Source organism: Carassius carassius, chromosome 39 (genome assembly GCF_963082965.1).
Source record: "Carassius carassius chromosome 39, fCarCar2.1, whole genome shotgun sequence".
Taxonomy (NCBI): domain Eukaryota; kingdom Metazoa; phylum Chordata; class Actinopteri; order Cypriniformes; family Cyprinidae; genus Carassius; species Carassius carassius.
In genome coordinates, this window is record NC_081793.1 from 11,635,381 (window position 1) to 11,653,600 (window position 18,220).

The window sequence follows — 18,220 nt, forward strand, 5'->3', positions numbered from 1 at the left end:
CATTTAGTAGTTGTTGACTTTTGTCTATCTTTTGTTAAAATTTATTTTATTACACTTCCTTGTTTTGGTGATACAGAAGAGGTTCTACGAGTTAGAGTTCCCACCAATCTTTCTTATGTGATGTACTCCTAACCATGATCCAAATATCATAATGTCATTGGTGACGCAAGTACCCATCACTACACTATTTTGCCTCCCTAGGTTGGCGAAAGCAAATATCGTTACATTAGTAAGGCTGCTATATAGAGCGTTAAGGAAAGTGTGTCATGCTGTCACACTCTCGATGAAAATATTTGTAATATTTATAAATATTGTAATATTTGAAAATGAAGCTGATTGCTATATGGAATGGAAGGATGTCAGATGGAAAAGTATTTAGATATATATGCCGATGCCGTAACCACCACCACAGCTGTTAAATTAATTTGGTATTTGGATTTTGATTTTCCTATATATTTTTCTTGTTGTATTTTAATATTCTTCCAATACTTTGTATTGTGGCTTCATTTGTTCTGCATTATTTTGCTAGCCTTCTTGCTGTTCGCTGAGTAGGAGTCAAATGTTAATTCATTACTCTAATTAAGAAATGCAATCGTTTGGATTAGAGAACATTTAATTATGTGAAAATAGCATTAGACTGTGGAAAATGCTGCTGCACTTTGAAATAGATACTGAATGTTTTTTTCTTTTTTATTTAATGTGTCAAATGTTTATAAAATCATGTAGCCTACACCCTTGAACCTTTTATGGTTAAAGCTTTACCTGATTGAGTTATGTTTTTATACTTCATGTTTAGCTGCTTTTTTAGGCTTCTTTTGCCTGTGGCATACTATGAAAATTAATAGTTCGTTAACTTACTGTTCTGCCTACTCAGTTCAGCTGTTATGAACCCGAAAAGTCAGAATTTCCCATCTTAGGGTAAGTCAACTCAAGAGTTCAAGTTTCAACTCAGAATTGATTGAAACTCCTTATTGATAGCCCCTGAACCCCAGTTTACAAACAAAAACAAACAAACAAAACATTTTTTAAAATCTTTCCCTTACAATATTTATGACAACCTGCTTGTATTTGTATATTTACTTTGCTTCATGAATTATGGGTGCTGATTCATATAATTGCTGCATGATTCTTCAGTGATCAGTTTGTAAGAAGCTTCCATTTAGATGACATTTATTTCATGATTGTCACATGTATGTTCCTGTTTAGTTCCTGTTTGTAACGGGGCAAACCAGACGGGAGACGTGAGGATCCATACACAAAGCTTTTATTGACAAGAAATGGTCAGAAACGGGCATAGATCAGGTGATGGCAAACAGGCGTGCAGAAGGAATGGCTAGAGCATTCCGTGAAACAAGCAAGGGTCAGTCCACGGCAAACGGTATCCAGCAGGGTGAGACACAAGGGATAATCCAGGTACAAGCAAAGTCCAGGCAGGGGCAAACAGTATCCAAACAGGAGAGGTAATCCAAGGCAAGCAGGCAAAGAAGAGAACACAGGGAAACAGGCAAGGCAGGACTAAGACTAAACTTTAAACTCCAAAGCAGGCTCCGTAGGGTAGCTATCAGCTAACTAGCGATAAGCGCATACAATACTCGGCAGCCTGAAGGTGTCTGAGTGAGTGTTTATATAGTGAGTGTGTGGTGGGTACAGTTGTGTGCAGTCAGCATAATCAGAAGTGCGTGTGTGATCAGTGCCTTGAGATGTGTATGCAATTAGTGCAATGGGTGATGGGAAATGTAGTCCGGGGTGAAGTCCAACAGTGGGTGTAGTGCCGGAGTCCATGTAGTGAGCGGGTGACCTCTGGTGGTGAATGAATGGAAGTTCATATACCAGATTCATGACAGTTTGTCCTTACTTGGTCCTTCCTGTTCCTGTCCCCATTTATTCTACTAGTCTTTTTATATTATTTGTTATCAGTGTTGTGCAAGTTACTTCCAAACTAATACATTATAGATTACTTGTTACCTTACAATATTACTGTGTCACAATTATAATGCGTTACATTACTCCTGTGTTACTTTTGAGTTACTTTCACCAAAATAATTACAGAAGTAGAACTTAACATTTTAAAATGACAAAATGTGCTGCAGAGCATTTTACATCAAGTAGAGGGCATATTGAAGTAGCATAATGACTGTGGGCTATCCAGGCAACTAACAATATATAGTTTATAATTGGCAAAGTGAAGGCACAAGACAATGCAAGAAAGGATGACAGCCAGAATCATAAACAATCCAAGTCTGTTAAAAGTATGGTATGGGCAAAGTGATTATCTGTCAATATCTGTGAATTGCACAACAGGACTATATGTAAGCTCTAATGCTATATGCAAATGTAAAATGACAAGATGCACATACGTCCATCTCGTGAATGTACAGTCTTCTGCTATCTTCACCCATTAGCCGCTTTTCCACTGGCCAGTGCGAGCCGGGGCTAACAGCGAGCCGGGCAGAGCTAATAGCCTCGAGCACAGAGGTCGAAATCTTGCCGCGTCATGCAAGTATCCATGCGGCTCTCCTGTAAAACCCACCCTAAACATGCCTTCACTGGACTACATCACACAATACAAAGTTCTGCCAGCGAGAGAGATGAATAAAAAAAAAAATCTCTAAACAAATATATCAGAGGTAGACAACACACGTAGCTATTGACTGACCACAAACAGGAAATAGAACTTATTTGCTTAATTTTTCATTTGTTAATGTCTTGCGGTCTTGCTGTTTTTTTTTGTTTTTTCTTTTCTTTGAACAATTACATTTTGGGCTAAAAGTGTGTTGTAACACAAGCGTTACTGAACATGTACCGAGTGAAATATTACTGAAAATTGATTAGTAATACCTTACACTACTGCATTACAGCAAAAAGTAACGTTACTGTAATGTTACTTTTGTAATGCGTTACTCCCAACACTGTTAGTTATCCTCCTCACTTGTCTGCCCCTCGTTATCTGTCCTATTTGAGTTCTAGCCCATTCTGTTCTCCTTTGTCTGGAATTGTTCATGTCTACTTTTGCTACGTGTTTTCCTGTTTCCTTGGACATTATTAAAGACTGTATGTTTGAATTGAACTCCGCATCTCCTTGTTGCTTGCGTCGTGCTCCTCACAGTAGCAACCAATGACATAATTCCAGACCTAAAGAAACTAGTAACCGGCACCTTTTCTCCCCGTTTTGTTTTCATTTGTTGAAAGTTTTTTTTCCCCCAGTTTTTCCCCATGGCTATGGTAATAGCCACTCAGTTCTCCCCAGAAGACCGCAGGGATCTTCCCTTCATAGAGTTCACCTCTAGCTCACCTCTAGAGTTCTCCGCTCCTATCATCACCCCAGAATCTGCTCCAGAAAGTTCTCCTTCATGTACACTGGTCCCGTTCAGCCCTCCATCATCTCCTGATTCCTCTGAGTTAACCAGCCCTGCACCACCAGAGCGCCCTCAAATGCCTACTCCTCCAGAGTGCCCCCCAGAATTCCTAATTTTGCCCAATAATTTTTTTTGGGGGGGCTATATGCCCGTGGCCATGATGGCCAAGCCGGCTAAGGTCACGGAAGATCCGCCATGGCCTTCTGCATCCACTGATCTGCCATGCCCTCCTGGATTGCCTGATCTGCCATGGCAACCTGAACTGCCTGCTCTGCCATTGCCTATTGAGTCCCTTGATCCTCCATGGCCTCCTGGACTGCTTGATCCCACCATGGCCTCCTGAGTACCCTGATCTGCCATGGCCCTCCTGGACTGCCTGATCCGCCATGGCAACCTGAGTCCCCTGCTCTGCCATGGCAACCTGAACTGCCTGCACCACCATGGCTCTCGAGCTACCTGATTCGTCCTGGAGGCCTTCCCATGTCCCTGTCTTGCACCACATTTTCAAAGCATAGCCATTACTGCCTAGAGTGCGTGGAATGGTGCACTGTGATTGGTTGGGCGGACATATTGCTTTCTGCAGAGAAGGGATACTAGCATTTGTCTTGGTTTGAAAAGAAAGGGAGAAAACATGACAGAATTACTCGTCGGATATCGCATTTTGCGTGAAATTAAATATGTACTTTTCGTTATGACCAGATATATTTCTGATTTTGGCGGAAACGCCGATGTAATTTTTTTTATGGCGTTTATCATGTTTTGGAACCAAACTCTTCACACACACACACAATTTTTTTGTGGCGTTTATGACGTTTTGGAACCAAACATCACACACACACACACCCACCCGGGTCCAAATCCACTGTGAGACACCAATGTGTCCCTGAGCAAGACACTTAACCCCTAGTTGCTCCAGAGGCGTGCGACCTTTGACATATGTAGCAATTGTAAGTCGCTTTGGATAAAAGCGTCAGCTTAATGAATAAATGTAAATATATAAGCACGTGCTGTTTATTTATTTATGGAAACGTTTTATTTAGTAATTTTCAGGAGGATGCACTCATTTTTGCAGCACATTTAAATCACTTTGATATAATTACATTGCTTGTAATTCATTGTCTGTAATTACATCAATGATCTCTCTCCTCTTTATCTATAACAACAGTCAACAAAAACCACAGGCCTTCGCCCCATGACTTTGCAGGATATGCCAGTGGTTCAGGCTCTTCTGAAAGAACATCTAAAGGCGTTTCATCTTTCTCCTTCCCTGACTCTGGAGGATATTGAGCACTGGCTTCTGCCTAAAGATGGTGTGATTGACACATATGTTGTGGAGGTCAGTATGATGAAATTGATCTTTTTACCATTTTATTAAGACATCTAACTGTCATGTTCTGAATTAATGCGACTTTTTATGCAGAGCATGGCCGAGACCATAACTGACATGGTGAGTTTCTACACACTTCCCTCACTGGCTCTGAACCACCCTGTGCATAAAGGCTTGAAGGCAGCCTGTGTTCTTTATTGCATCAGCAAGGCCACCCCACTGCTGCAGCTAATGAAGGACATCCTTATCATCTGTAAAGCAGTAAGTCAAATGAAATATCAACATAATACAGCTGACTGCATTGATTGTGCCTCATATGAAGACATTTACTACCCATCTGTCACATCCAAACTACCCTAACCTGTAGACAGGGCCGTTTCTAGCCATTTTGATGCCCTAGACCAAATCCCTATTGGTGCTTTTCAATGGCGATAAATCCCCCACATAAATCACACATAAATAAATGTTATTACATTTGGATTTGGATACGTTTAGATATGATCAGTGGCTACTTTTTGTATTTATCTGTTTTTTATTCAATTGTTTTGTTGTTGTTGCTTGAAAAATTGATTTAAATGGTCAGTTATTGCATTATTATTTCAGTCAACCCTATTAAACCCTTTGTTACACCAAACTATAAAAGCCTGATCACTGGCATAAAAGTAAGCAATGTAGCTATTTAATCCTTTGTTCATTCCATTCCACTCAGCTCTCTATTTGAATTACGCTGTTCCCATTAAATGCTGTTATCAGAGGACAAGTGATGATTTAGCTCGCCTATGCCTAGAAATGGCACTGCCTGTATATTCGTGATTCTTTTACATTTATTATTTGTTCTGGTCTCACCACCCCTACTCTCTGCTTTTCTGTTCAGAGAAAGTTTGATGTGTTTTCTGCTCTGGATATAATGGATAATAAGTCTTTTTTGGAGCCCCTTAAGTTCAGAATGGGAGATGTACACAAGCATTATTACCTTTACAATTGGAGATGCCCTGAGATGGCCTCAGACAAGGTAAGCAAGCAGTCTGTGATAGTTTAAACCTTTTTTTTTTAATTCAAAAAGACTAATATTTTGTATCTATATTTCAGGTGGGTGTTGCGCTGAAGTAAAGGCATTTTGGGCACAAATGGACAATGAAAATACACAAGCAATCATATAGCACACTTTTCTTACATATTAAATAAATCATAATTTCTCATTTTGAAACTTGCATGAATGTGTTTCTTTCTTTACTATTGATAAAGTTGTCCATTACATTACATTACAGATTTCAGCACTATAGTTTTACTCAGTACTGCTCATTCAAAAAAATTATATTATCTTTTTATAAAAGATAATGAATGTATAAGTATACATTACAGAATCTATTTAAATTAAATATTTATATATATTATAATTTAAAGATTAGGATTGCTGCTCATGTTCCATCTAAAATTTGAAATAAAACATACATTGTTATTAATATTATTTTAATAATAAAACAAAAGTTTTACATAACACAAAAGTTACCTTTTTCATATTAACACAACATGGAAATGTGGTCTTGACAGTATTTGTATTCCACAGGTGGTTTAACTGTGAAGAGTAATTTAATATCAATTAATTAATTAATATAATATCAATCTGGCCCAAATCTTTCTTGTATTGTAGTGCTAGCTCTGTGTCACATCAATTAATGGAAACGACAAGCAGACACATTTATTTATTTGTTGTTTGTTTGCTTGTTTATGCTAAGAGCCGATGTTAATTCATAGACCAAACAACTGTTAGAATGTCCACCCACATGAACAGAGCTGAACGTGGAGCACTGTTTTGTGTAGTATGTATAAGGCAACACCAGGTGGCACAATCGGGTTGATACCCTACAAGAAAACCTACAAATCCAAAAAAAAAAAAAAAAAAAACCTTTCTACACATTAATTAAAAATAAATAAATCATAAATTCTGACTGTTTTCTTTAAAAAGTCTCTATGCAATTTTAAATTAGTTATTTTAAATAAAGATGATAATAAATCTTAGATTCAAATGGTTTATAGAAGCATTTAGAATTCCAAACTTTTCCACTGAGTACATAGGCTAACAGATGCGGTTGTTGCTTTTCGCTAGCGAATCAGTGTTTTTGAACAAATCATTCAAGTGAACGAACCGATTCAAAAGAGTCGAGTCGTTGGGATGAATCAAAATGTTAACCACTACTGGCGTGGATGGGGGTGGGATTTCAACTTTCAAACACGACAGGCTAATGCGCTCGTGTTTTGCTGTCTTTCAGGGTCTTTCTACTGTGTGTTTGTGCGAGTTTTTATGTTCGTACTCAAGGAGTAGGGCCTAGTGTGAAGTTATAATTTTAGTTTTTCAACACAAGGACATGCGGTGCTTTAATCCCGGCAGTGCTCTCTATCGCTGATTCTAAAGACCTTAAGACCTAAAGATTGCTGTGCAATTTCAGATGGTTATATATTTGGCTGTTACTTAACGCGTAATTTTTTTATTTGTAAAATACTCCGGGCCTATCTATGCTGTTGTGTGATTACTCGCTGTGTTCATCTAATGGTGAGTATCGCATTCAAAAAGTGTTACATTTCTCATTGATGTGTTTACTGAAAGTTGCATATCGAGTCATGTTCTGTCTTTGCAGTTTTGTTATTCAGAACAGGCTTTTACTTGAACAGTATTGCTAGTTTAATATGGTTTAAAAATTGGATCAATGCCACAACTGAGAGATCAGTGAGCTAATGGGCGGAGTGTGTTGCTTAATTCAACTGAAACCAAAGGTCTCTTTTGAAATGTTCCCTGTAAATTCTTTGTTATGGCTGAATTGTAAGTCTTTTGCTTGTGTTTACGTTTACTTTTTTCTTTTTTTTAATATCTGATATGTTTATCAGTTTCTTTTTTTGTTGTTGAGAACATGTTCCAACTATTTAAATCATTAATCCACCTTAATTTCATGTGTTTGACTTATTGTGCCATTTCAATGCCATTTCAATTATACAACCTGTTTGTAACCCAGTCCAAGAACACCCTTGTCCGATTCATGATTCAAACTAATTGTTCTCATTGAGTTCAGAGGTCTGAGTCTTAGCAAACAATGATCCCCCAATGAACTGTTTGGAAAGGGACTTCTTACAAAGACAAAGGCATTGCAAGGGAGGGAAACTAGTAATGATTTCACTTCTCCAACAGTGTCAAATACATTTAATGTAAGTAATAAATAGAGTTTTACATCACTTGTGTTTGACATCAAATCATTTGTAAGCTTAGGTAAATGGTAAAGAACATTTTTAATTTTAGCATTTAAGTGTTGATATTAAAAGCTTAATATTTTTAATTTATTGAGTGTGTAACATCCATTCTTAGATTGTTACCTTATGGCCTTTACTTAGCTGAGCCTGTTTAGGAGAAATGTCTTTTGGAATTTTAGTGATATTATTTAGAAGTTTAATAAAATATTATTTTTAAACTCATTTATCTTCTGTAACTGGATATGAATAAAACAACAAAAATGTAGGTCCAGACTTTATCCATCAGGGGTTGATTGTTTAATGAAAAGTGAATGTTATATGTGAAAATCCGCTTTTTCTATTCAATAGCCTAATTGGAGATTAAGTATAGTAGACCGCTATATAATTTAGTGCCTTACACAGGCTTTGTATTTTCCACAAAGTCAAATAGGCAAATCATTCCTGCCATTTGCCTTTGCATAAAGTCATAGGATTGACAGTGTGACAACAGCACAAGACTTTTCACTAAAAAGTTTTGCACAAAAAAATATAAATAATAATAATTTTTCAACCCTCATTCTGGCCTTCTGATTGAAATGATCTGATTTTAAAGAGCAGTTCATATGGGTTTTCGAAAAAAAAAAAAAAAAATATATATATTTTTGCATTTTTTTTCTCCTTTACATCAAATGAATGAATTCTTCAATGTAAACAGTCTGCAAAGTTGTTAATCACAAAAGCATATGATAAATACACCACCTTAATGAGTCGTCATATTTTTGAAGTTTCTGCCTGTTACCTATAAACGTCACAAGGTAACACATTTACATAATCCCCGCCTGCCCACAAAATACGAACAGTTTCGTACAGTCACCTTTATTTATATAGTGCTTTTAACAATACAGAGTGTGTCAAAGCAACTGAACAGCATTAAATAAGAAAATAGTGTGCTAATAATGCAAAAAGGCAGTTCATCATTGAATTCAGTGATGTCATCGTCCAGCTCAGTTCAGTTTAATTATCTGTGCAATCTAGTCAACGATATTGAGGCGACAGCAGCAAGTAACCAAAACTCCATTAGTGACAGAATGGAGAAAAAACCTTGGGATAAACCAGGCTCCGTCAGGGGGCCGGTTCTCTGGCCAAGCTTAAACGCACAGTATGGAATTTTTGGCCACCAGGGGTCATCAATCAAAATAATAACATAAGACGTACTTTGATGACGTCGGGAAAGAGCGTAGGCTCATGGGAGTTGTTGTTCATTGGAACACGCGCTCTGTCGCTCCCCACATTCCTCACTCATTTTAACTGAGGCCGGCGACACACTGGATGCGTGGCGCAAGCGTCTCAGCTGCGTGGCGTGTCAGTTTTTAATTCGGCTCCCATGTTAGTAGGTTCGGAAAACTCGTGCTTGCTAGAAATAGAACCGACGCCTATTTTTCACGCGACACGCAAGCGTGTTGGAAGCGTTTCCAGGCAAAATATAATAGGAAAATATGTTTATATGTAATTTTGTACACAAATACATATTAATTCATGACATTTTGATGTTTGAAGTCTGTAGGTTGACATAAATTCAGATATAAATGTAATTTAAAAAATAAATAAATAATTATTGATTTTCAAATATTGCACCTGTCAAACATCGTCTATTTTGCCGTCAATACTGTTGACGGTGTCCTTTATCAGTAGGCTTTATATTTATGTTCAACATGAAGTATAGATATTGTTGTCATGAAGACTAGAGCCTGGTCTGTCAGCGGTCTCCCTTCACCTACAGCAGCAGCAGCCTAGTATTTTGACAATCACGTCTTTTCGAACGGAGAGATATATGAATTATCAGACCCCTATCAAATCAATATTCCATCTAGCTAGTAGTAATATATGTATAAAACATATGTTAAAAAAAGCTACTTTATCCAGCTAGATATAGAACACATGTAGATTTACATTATACTCTACATGAGAGCTAGTCCGTTTGCGTTTTACACAAGACATCATCGTTTCACAAAATATACGGATAGATATAGTTAGCTGAATGGATGCATACCTGTTTATCAGAATGCAAACATCTCTCTGTAGTTTCAGCTTGTCACGAAGCTCTCTCTATCTTGGAAATGCAACTGCAATATTTACCCGTGTCTCGTTTCTTGTTTGTCCCAAAACCTTCTCAGGTCATTTATTTCACCCGTATGTTTGCGCTTCACAGAACGTGCAGGCAAAGCATAATCATGATCCATAACTAAGTTATTGATTGAGGTATAAATACGAATATAAACAATATAAATATAAAATATAATAGTCTCGATCAAGGCTAGCTACTACTTTTTCTTCTTTGTCTCGTCTTTGCTTCTGTCCACCTTTGTATTTGGCGGTTCCGCAGGAAGTTAGATAAACTAGAGGGGTCAAAGTTTATATGACGCCATAGACGGGCGACAAAACGGAAATAAAGAAACGTGCCATGTCTTCTAATTAAACTATAATTTTCTCCGGATTTTAAAGTTCGTGGAAACTGTCGGGATAATGTAAGTACACAACAAAAAAAAAAATATAACATAGATATAGTGTTATCTGCTATTTTTAAAGCAGAAAAATTACATATTGTGCCTTTAAGCTCAGAACTGATTTGAACAGATCGTTTCGAAATCAATGAGAAATTATTCTAATACTAAATGTATATTCTGAGAAAATTACATTTTCTAACCTTAGATGTATTTAAACCTGTTGTAGGAGAATCCAAACACAATATTAGGACACTTTAAAATACCATTTGACCTGCTCTTTAAAAGGCAGCTTCCTTAAAGGAACACCTCAACCAGAAATTAAAATTTGCTTAGATGTAGATGAGTTTGTTCTTCATCAAAAGATTTGGAGATATTTAGCATTACATTACTTGCTCACCAATGGATCCTCTGCAGTGAATGGGTTCCGTCAGAATCAGAGTCTAAACAGCGTATTAAAAAAAAATCACAATAAGCCTAATCCGCAAGTAATCCACACGACTCTAGTGCATCAGTTAACATTGTGTGGAAAGCTGTGTGTTTATAATAAACAGATTTATAATTGAGGTGCTTACTGCTAACTTTAAACCATTTACTTTTGGCCAAAAGTTCATAATACATGATGCATCCTCCAGTGGAAAAGTCTTGTGTTCTGTCACTTCAAAATTTAGTTTTTGTTTAGAAAAGTTTGTAAACTGTGCTTGATCTGTGCATGTTTTTTTTTTTGCAAATCATTCGCCATCGTCCTCAGTCATCGCTCCTTACAGTGTCTACACTCGACGTTCTAGATTATTTTATCATGCCATGCCACTCGCATTTGGTGTATACACGTTGTTAGGAATTATTGTTTTTAGGGATGCACCGGTTGACCGGCGATAAACCGGACGGTTTTTGCTTAAAGGGTTAGTTCACCCAGATAGCAAATTTATGTAATTAATAACTTACCCTGATGTTGTCTCAAACCCGTAAAACCTCCGTTTATCTTTGGAACACAGTTTAAGATATTTTAGATTTAGTCCGAGAGCTCTCAGTCCCTCCATTGAAGCTGTGTGTATGGTATACTGTCCATGTCCAGAAAGGTAAGAAAAACATAATCAAAGTAGTCCATGTGACATCAGAGGGTCGGTTAGAATTTTTTGAAGCATCGAAAATACATTTTGGTCCAAAAATAGCAAAAACGACGACTTTATTCAGCATTGTCTTCTCTTCCGTGTCTGTTGTGAGAGAGAGTTCAAAACAAAGCAGCTGGATATCCGGTTCGCGAACGAATCATTCAGTTCACCAAATCGAACTGAATCATTTTAAATGGTTCGCATCTCTAATACTCATTAATCCACAAATGACTTAAGCTGTTAACTTTTTTTTAATGTGGCTGACACTCCCTCTGAGTTCAAACAAACCAATATCCCGGAGTAATGCATGCACTCAAACAGTACACTGACTGAACTGCTGTGAAGAGAGAACTGAAGATGAACACCGAGCCGAGCCAGATAGCGAACAATAGACTGAATAGGTCTTACGGGTTTGAAACAACATGAGGGTAAGTTATTAATTACATAAATTTGCTATCTGGGTGAACTAACCCTTTAAAATACGCAATCGGACAGTTTTCGGTCTTTTTTCGGCTGATTTTTCTGGAAGTGCGCCCGCGTACACAGACTACATTGTAATCATTCGCTATCAATGTCATTTGTGTGGAAGTATTTCGAAATCTGTGCGCACTACGCAGGACACGGGCAGCCGTTCAGCACCGGAAGTGCAGAGCTGCATGTCTGAGGCACAGATAGCAGGAAGCGATCAGCCGTTGGTGTACTGGCGCACAAATAAGAGTCCCTTTCCTGTGCGAGCGTACTTTACCTGTCCCTACACAAGCAGAGACATTGAAGCGGTGTTCAGCTCAACTTCTCGCGTGTTGGATGAGAAACGTTACAGACTACTATTTTTTATTTTTTTTAAGTAAAACTTGCATACACGTTTGAAAAGCCAGAAGTAAACGTCAGTTCTGTATACGATGATTATTTTAATTTTACCTTAAAAATGAAACCGTGAAACTGTCATTCTGTTTGTCACTCAAACATATTTCTCAGAGTTCAGGGCAGCCAGAACCAATCAGGTACCACATAGCTCCATGCCCAGACTGTACTGAGGTTTATAGACATCAGTGAGAAACTTATTACAACATGGGAAAGCAAGCTGACTAGTTGACAATGCTGAAGCTTAGGAAGGACATGTAGCTCCTTAAGACAGAGAGGAAGAAACTAATTACATGAAAACACAAGTATGCTCTTGCATACCATGGTAAATACTTATAAGCAAATTATGGCCTTAAATGCCTGAGGATAATGGCACAACGAACATGTTCCAACAGAACATCTGAAAGCTTATGATTCTTCTCTCAGGGCTTGATTATTTTGATCCAGGTAAAAGCAGAGGTTGACAGAAGCCTCTTTGTTGCAAGCTGGTGAAATCTGTTGTGGTGCCGGTTAAATAGCTGTCTTTCGGGGAGAGGTCAGATGTCATCTGCTAGCATGTCTCAGTACGGGCTGACGAATAATAGATTTTGGGCTATTACGTTTATAAATTGGTTTAAGATAGCACAACCACTAAAAAGCTATCCCTGCCAATTAATTGAAAATAATCATTACGACAACAATATATATATTTTTAATTAGTAATCATGAAAAGTATAAATTACAGCATGTGTGATATGAGAGATGTGAAAGAAGCCCTACCTACACTGCAGCTGTTTACCACTTTGGCATAACCAGAACGCCATTAACTCCAGACTTCTTGTGGTGGCGCTTCCCAGATTGCGGATTTTCAGATGAACAGAAATTGTAATTCACAGCGAAGAAGAAATACGAGCATAATGCTAGACCAACAACAAATCAGAGATGCACCGGCATCTTATGTTTATGGAGATGAGAACTTAAAAACTGTCACGGGATCGATCACGTAATCATTGCAAATCACATATTGAGTCTGTAAATAGCCTAACCTCTCCGCTCTGAATGCAGGTGGATTTCCCTCACTATATTAGTGAGGGACAGCAGCGCTGGTGGGTCCTGTTTTATGTCAAAACTGTATGCTCTCTCTCTCTTTAGATATTGCAAGTGTGCACTATGCAATGTGGACAGTGGGCACCTACTAGGGATGGGACGATAAATCAATGCAGAATCGATTCGTAGCTTAGATTTTAACAGCAGATGGCGCTCTAATCTTGTTTTTATCTGCACACTCAAATGCTCATGAAGAAGAGTGCTTAGGAGTACTTGTGCGTTTGGCTGAGTCATGTAATTTCACTTCATCTTAGAATGCTTTTATGATGCAAGATTAATGTAAACAAAGCACACTGTGAACACCTTTTGCAATTCACTTCAACCTTTTCAAATTTTATGAATGATTATTTTAGGTTCAAGTGTCTGTAATGATTTGGAAACGAGCAGAGTACGGGTGTTTCTAAAGCATGCAGTGCCATCTGCTGTTCAAAACTAATCTCAGAATCAATTCAAGAAAGAATCGCGATGATTTCGGAAAATCTCAGAATCGATGCGGAATCATTTCTTCGAGTCGCGATGCATTGATTTATTTTCCCAGCTCTAGCACCTACCGGTTTAAACATAAATCTGCTTTGTTTTTATTATAAGAGGAGAGGAAAGCTTGAGAAAACACTCCAGGTAAAATATTGAAATGTACCAGGTTTTTTATTATAAGAGGAGAGGAAATCTTGAGAAAACACTCCAGGTAAAATATTGAAATGTACCAGGTATACAGTCGTGGCCAAAAGTTTTGAGAATTACATAAATATTAGTTTTCAAAAAGTTTGCTGCGAAACTGCTTTTAGATCTTTGTTTCAGTTGTTTCTGTGATGTACTGAAATATAATTACAAGCACTTCATACGTTTCAAAGGCTTTTATCAACAATTACATGACATTTATGCAAAGAGTCAGTTTTTGCAGTGTTGGCCCTTCTTTTTCAGGACCTCTGCAATTCGACTGGGCATGCTCTCAATCAACTTCTGGGACAAATCCTGACTGATAGCAACCCATTCTTTCATAATCACTTCTTGGAATTTGTCAGAATTAGTGGGTTTTTGTTTGTCCACCCGCCTCTTGAGGATTGACCACAAGTTCTCAATGGGATTAAGATCTGGGGAGTTTCCAGGCCATGGACCCAAAATTTCAACATTCTGGTGCCCGAGCCACTTAGTTATCAATTTTGCCTTATGGCACGGTGCTCCATCTTGCTGGAAAATGCATTGTTCCTCAACTGTTGTTGGATTGTTGGAAGAAGTTGCTGTTGGAGGGTGTTTTGGTACCATTCTTTATTCATGGCTGTGTTTTTGGGCAGAATTGTGAGTGAGCCCACTCCCTTGGATGAGAAGCAACCCCACACATGAATGGTGTCAGGATGCTTTACTGTTGGCATGACACAGGACTGATGGTAGCGCTCACCTTTTCTTCTCCGGACAAACCTTTTTCCAGATTCCCCAAAAAATCGGAAAGGGGCTTCATCTGAGAATATGACTTTGCCCCAGTCCTCAGCAGTCCATTCACTATACTTTCTGCAGAAGATCAATCTGTCCCTGATGTTTTTTTTGGAGAGAAGTGGCTTCTTTGCTGCCCATCTTGACACCAGGCCATCTTCCAAAAGTCTTCGCCTCACTGTGCATGCAGATGCGCTCACACCTGCCTGCTGCCATTCCTGAGCAAGGTCTGCACTGGTGGCACTCCGATCCCGCAGCTGAATCCTCTTTAGGAGACGATCCTGGCGCTTGCTGGACTTTCTTGGATGCCCTGAAGCCTTCTTTACAAGATTTGAACCTCTTTCCTTGAAGTTCTTGATGATCCTATAAATTGTTTATTTAGGTGCAATCTTAGTAGCCACAATATCCTTGCCTGTGAAGCCATTTTTATGCAATGTAATGATGGCTACACGCGTTTCTTTGCAGGTCACCATGGTTAACAATGGAAGAACAATGATTTCAAGCATCACCCTCCTTTTAACATGTCAAGTCTGCCATTCTAACCCAATCAGCCTGACATAATGATCTCCAGCCTTGTGCTCGTCAACATTCTCACCTGAGTTAACAAGACGATTACTGAAATGATCTCAGCAGGTCCTTTAATGACAGCAATGAAATGCAGTTGAAAGGTCTTTTTGGGATTAAGTTAATTTTCATGGCAAAGAAGGACTATGCAATTCATCTGATCACTCTTCATAACATTCTGGAGTATATGCAAATTGCTATTATAAAAACTTAAGCAGCAACTTTACCAATTTCCAATATTTATGTAATTCTCAAAACTTTTGGCCACGACTGTATATATAAATGGTCACCATGGTTTTGCCAAGACATGTTCCTGGATCAACATTACTGTGCAAAAATATAGACATAACCCAATCCCTACCCCTAAAACTAACCCTAGCCATAATTTTATCAGAGGGAAATGATAGGTGAATTACAGGGGTATAGAAGCATCCAACCCTGATTGTTAGCTTAAAACTGATGTTATTTGAAAACTTATACCTCAATTCTGATTGGTGGATTGGAATGTTGTTTCAGGATCAACAAGGATTTTTATCCAGGAACGTTGTACATAGATAGATAGATAGATAGATAGATATAAATCCTACCCTCTCCAGCCGGTCCGTGAGAATATTAAAAAAATATAACCAGTCCTTTGTGTAAAAAAGGTTGGAGACCCCTGTTATACTGCTTTAGAGTATTTATACATGTCAGGGAATGCATATGCAGCAGAAAACACAGCAAATACAGCATTCTTAAATTTAAGGCTGTTTGTTGCAGTCACTCTTTAAATCACACTTTACTAAGTGAAAAGGTCAGAGGTAAACTTTTTCTTTTGCAGTAGGGAATATTTCCCTTATATTTGCTTCAGTTTATGTTTATCTGGTCTACGTCCCACCATTTCCTGTCCAGTAACAGTAATGAGTGTTAGGAAGTTCCTAACAGTAAATATTTACACAGGCTCAAGTGTGGGGGTTCAATGCTGTTTAGTATTAGGAGCTCTTGTGTATAGAGCCTGAGCTGCATTGTGCAGAGCCATTCTGCTAATAGTTTAACACTTGGAGTGTTAATAATGGGATGTCAGTGGAGTGATTAGAAATGTGAAAAACTAGTTTGGTTGAAGTATAAAAGCCCTGTGTATGTAAGATGCTTGGGAAAGTTGACAGAATTGTTTCGGTGTACGAAGGTTTATCATTTGCACGTTTTTTTTAGTCCTAAGTCTTGCTGATTTAAACATTTAAATGATTAAAGCACAAGATTACAAGAAAAAGATCTTAACATGGTACTTGTGCTCAGTCTGATAAGCCACCTCAGACAATGCACAAATACCAAATTTTATTCTTTCAAGTTTTATTGCGTAAAAAAAAGTCAATATTTGACTTGGTGTCTTTATAAACAGTCTGTTATGTCTTAAAACTGCATTCTGTAAGTTTTGCCCAAAACTGTAAATTTTACAGTAATAAAAACTGTAATTTACAAACAAGAAAATTTGAATGTAAACTCAACTCAGTAAATTCAACAATGCACACTGCTATTAAAATCTGTTTTGTACCTTTAACATACTGACAACCACCATAATAATGCAGGTGGTAAAAAAGAAAACCACATGAAGAATCAAAGCTCATCACAAGTACACTCTTAAATAAAGTTGCTTTAAAACGTTCTTCACAGCGAGGCCATAGAAGAACCATTTTTGGTTCTACAAAGAACCATTCAGTCAAAAGTTTTTTAAAGAACCTTATCTTACCTTTTTATAATCTGAAGAACCTACTTTTGGATGTTAAATGTTCTTTATGGAACCATTTAGACTAGGGCTGAAACGATTCCTCGAGTAACTTGATTACAAAAAATGAAGCCTCTTTTAATTTATTTTAAATCTCACGTCAGGTTCTTTCGCAATGATTTTTTTAAATGTGACAACGCGTTTACGTCACCCACAAAGTGGAAGGAGACACAAGCGCTGCTTCGGAAATCACATACTGCAAGGAGTCAGCAGTGTTTTGATTTGAGGGCGCGGGCAGACATAAAGAGAACGTCGTGGTGTGTGTCCATTGCAAGATAGAGCTGGCATACCACGACTAGGGCCCTATGATTTCCGCGATGCAGAAAACGCGGAGGGAATCGCAGAATCCAGTCATAAAAACGGAATTTACAGTTTAACGCGGAATGGCATGGGATTTGCCAAATTTTGAATGAATTAATCAAAAATAGGTCATTGCACTTATATCAAATCACGATATGGACTAATATCTGTAAATATTAAGCCGGAACAGTCTATTTAAATATGAATCCTGCATGTTCTGCGTGTCTCTGTTAATGAATAGAGCAGAAGCACGACTTCCTTTATTAACGCACACTGAAGCGCGCCTGACGCTCCGGTAATTTCAGCATCTGCTGTCTCACTAAATAAGGACGTGAACACATGAACAACATCTCCAGAACTGCTCTGACAGTCACTTCATGAGCATTTGACCGTTTGATCTGAGTAAACTAGCGACACATCACATACACAGAACTGTAAAGGTACGTCAACCCGTCAAAATAAAAGTCTGGTTAAAGACTATTGTTCAGAAGAATGTACATAGCCTACTACTAAAATAAAAAATAAATAAAAAATCAAACATTTTTTTTTTAAGGTTTAATCACACAACATTTCTTCCATGTTTTATTTTTAATAGTAAATCTCCTTTGTTTACCAAAAAGTTAATTTTCAATAATTAAAAGACAAATTAAATTAATGTTTTATTCGTTTAATGTTTAATGTGCATCTCAGAAAATGCTTTATTT

General features: G+C 37.8%; 1 protein-coding gene across 1 annotated transcript in view; it reads left to right on the forward strand.

The window, feature by feature from the left end:
* The window catches only part of nmt1b (N-myristoyltransferase 1b), a 41,174-nt gene extending 35,284 nt beyond the window's left edge, over positions 1-5,890 (forward strand). Inside the window, exons 9-12 of the mRNA XM_059530693.1 lie at positions 4,522-4,692; positions 4,777-4,944; positions 5,558-5,695; positions 5,773-5,890. Coding sequence (XP_059386676.1) covers positions 4,522-4,692; positions 4,777-4,944; positions 5,558-5,695; positions 5,773-5,793 — 498 coding nt within the window. The 3' untranslated portion in view covers positions 5,794-5,890. The remainder of the gene's footprint in view (positions 1-4,521; positions 4,693-4,776; positions 4,945-5,557; positions 5,696-5,772) is intronic.
* Positions 5,891-18,220: the final 12,330 nt, after the last annotated feature.